This window comes from the organism of the source record quoted next, unplaced genomic scaffold (genome assembly GCF_019419815.1).
Source record: "Pyrus x bretschneideri cultivar Hongxiangsu unplaced genomic scaffold, Pyrus_bretschneideri_v1 Contig10, whole genome shotgun sequence".
Lineage (NCBI taxonomy): Eukaryota > Viridiplantae > Streptophyta > Magnoliopsida > Rosales > Rosaceae > Pyrus > Pyrus x bretschneideri.
In genome coordinates, this window is record NW_025999391.1 from 2463701 (window position 1) to 2465935 (window position 2235).

General features: G+C 40.0%; 1 protein-coding gene across 1 annotated transcript; it reads right to left on the minus strand.

Moving 5' to 3' along the window:
• Positions 1-1041, minus strand: LOC125480734. The gene has a single exon (XM_048591831.1). The coding sequence runs from the start codon at positions 963-965 to the stop codon at positions 54-56; it is 912 nt and encodes a 303-aa protein (XP_048447788.1). The 5' UTR covers positions 966-1041; the 3' UTR covers positions 1-53.
• Between the last annotated feature and the right edge of the window lie 1194 nt (positions 1042-2235).

A 2235-nucleotide genomic window follows, 5' to 3' on the forward strand; every position in this document is an offset into this window, starting at 1 on the left:
TCTAGGGCAACAAAAATCTGGATATTCATGATAGTGCAGCCAAAGTTTTACAATTAGTTGCTGAGAGTATTAAGAAGGGAAACTCTATTTTTGATTAATCGCCTGAACAGACCTTCGAGTCCTTCTTCAAGATCCTGACTGCACAGTTCCAATTGTTGCAGCTCTCTTTGCACATTCTCACTGTCGACCACGTTGTCAGATTTGCCTGCCTCTTGACATAAAAGGGAGTTCAGTGCAGCATCTACATCAGCAAACTCATTTAAATCGGCTTGATCTTCTTCATCACAAGCAACCTTTTTGGTAAGCATAAGCTTTGAAACGAAAGACCAGCCACTCATCTTTGATTGTGACTTTGCTCCGGAGATGAAGGACAAAAGGGACTCGAACACTGTGAGAGTGACTGCTTCAACCTCTCTCAACGCGCCAATTAAGGCCACGGCTACATTGTCTTTGTTCGTGGAAGAGAAGGTGCCTTTCTTCTGAGAACTCCTCAAAGTCCCCAGGGCCTTGCAGATAGCCTTCTTGACCACCTTCCTTGAGGCTGAGTATTTCCTAACCTCGTTAGTGAACCCGCTTATGCCTCCCCTTCTTCTGCGCATGATCGATTGAATTTCACGTACGCATTCCTTTGTGTGTATCAAGGCATCTTTGGCTGCTGTACACACATCCAAGAGCCTAAGAGAACCATCCAAAAGCTCATCCACCCATTTCTCATTTTGCTCCCGGACAAAAGCTTCTTGGGTGAGGGGCAACTGAAACAACTCATTCACACAGTTGTGCAAATCCAAAAGGCTACTCAATCTGTGGCTTATCGATGATGATGAAAACGAAGAGGAGACATCAGAAGCTGCTATTCTCAACAAATGATCTTCACATTGTTGAAATAGCGGGTGTGGTTTTGAAGGCAAGCTGATCGAACGAATATGGTAGTTGGATTTAGAGTTTAAAGATGAGGCTGAAGCCATTTTTTTTTTCCTTTGCTAGCGAGAGAGAGAGAGAGAGAGAGAGAGAGAGAGATGGCTTTGAAAACTTGAAGTTCAGTTTAGCAGTTTGAAATTTGCTTATGCTTTCCTTCGACACCTACTATACATATATAATGGGGCATACAAAGACTCAAAAGGGTAGGGAGACATAAAGCATCTTATCCTATCACATGTCAACGAGCTACAGCATGATTTCGATTTCGATCTAAGACACTATCAGCGGTGTTCATGCAATGTTCCCCAACACCAACACAAGCTCCAACTCATTACCCAATTAATTTAACTCGATCATAACTCATATCTCCAAGTCATTAGCCAGTGAGACTTGCTTCATGTGCAAAACTAGTAGTTAGTGATGGGGCCGCACGAGGGGCCATGGTTTAAATATTGCAAAATTCAAATTTGCATTGTGTAATGTGAATTATTTAGAGAGGAACGCAAAGATAAAGCCTCTCAGTTAGGCATGCCTACCTCTCCAGAAGACAAAAGGAGGCCGCTTCACGCTTGTGCACACGTGAATACCTTTTGGAGCCGGCCCACTGTACACATTTACGCCATTGATTACGATTACCTGTCAATCCTCATCATCACGTGTAGTTTTTTGGTTATACAGCAATGCTCGTTTTATCTTTTCCGGCTCCCAAATTTTTAATATTTCATGCATGGCTTATGGGGTCAAGTTAAAATTTCACTTTTTGATGATTGGGTTATGATAGATATTTTGTAAATAAGACAAATGACTGCTTTTTGTAATCAACTTGATAAATGGATTGCCGAAGAGAAGTTCTAAATTTTGGGTGTACTTTTGCTACTCACTCTTTTAGACTTTTGTCACTCACTCTTTTAGACTTTTGTCTGCTAAATATAGCCATAGTTAACTCTTTTATTATTTTGCCCTCCCTGAGTTAAGAAAAGTAGAACGGGTATAATAATTAAACCCAGAAGCATGTTAGAGTATATACTCAAGTCATTAAAATTATGACATCTGTCAATGTGCGAAAGGCTAGATTACAAGAGTTGGTTAGTTAGTTAGTCCAAGTTGTATGGAGTTAGAAGATAAGGATAAGATTGTAACAAAATCTTACACTAGATATATGTGTGATTGTATTGATCTGATTTATTAAGGGAAATATATGCAAAGATTTCTCTCTTTCTCTCTCTCTCCCTCTCTCTCTCTCTCTCTATCTATCTTCTTCTTCGATCTTCTTCTTCATAATTCTATCTAATCTTCTCTGTTCTATATTAAGCTTTG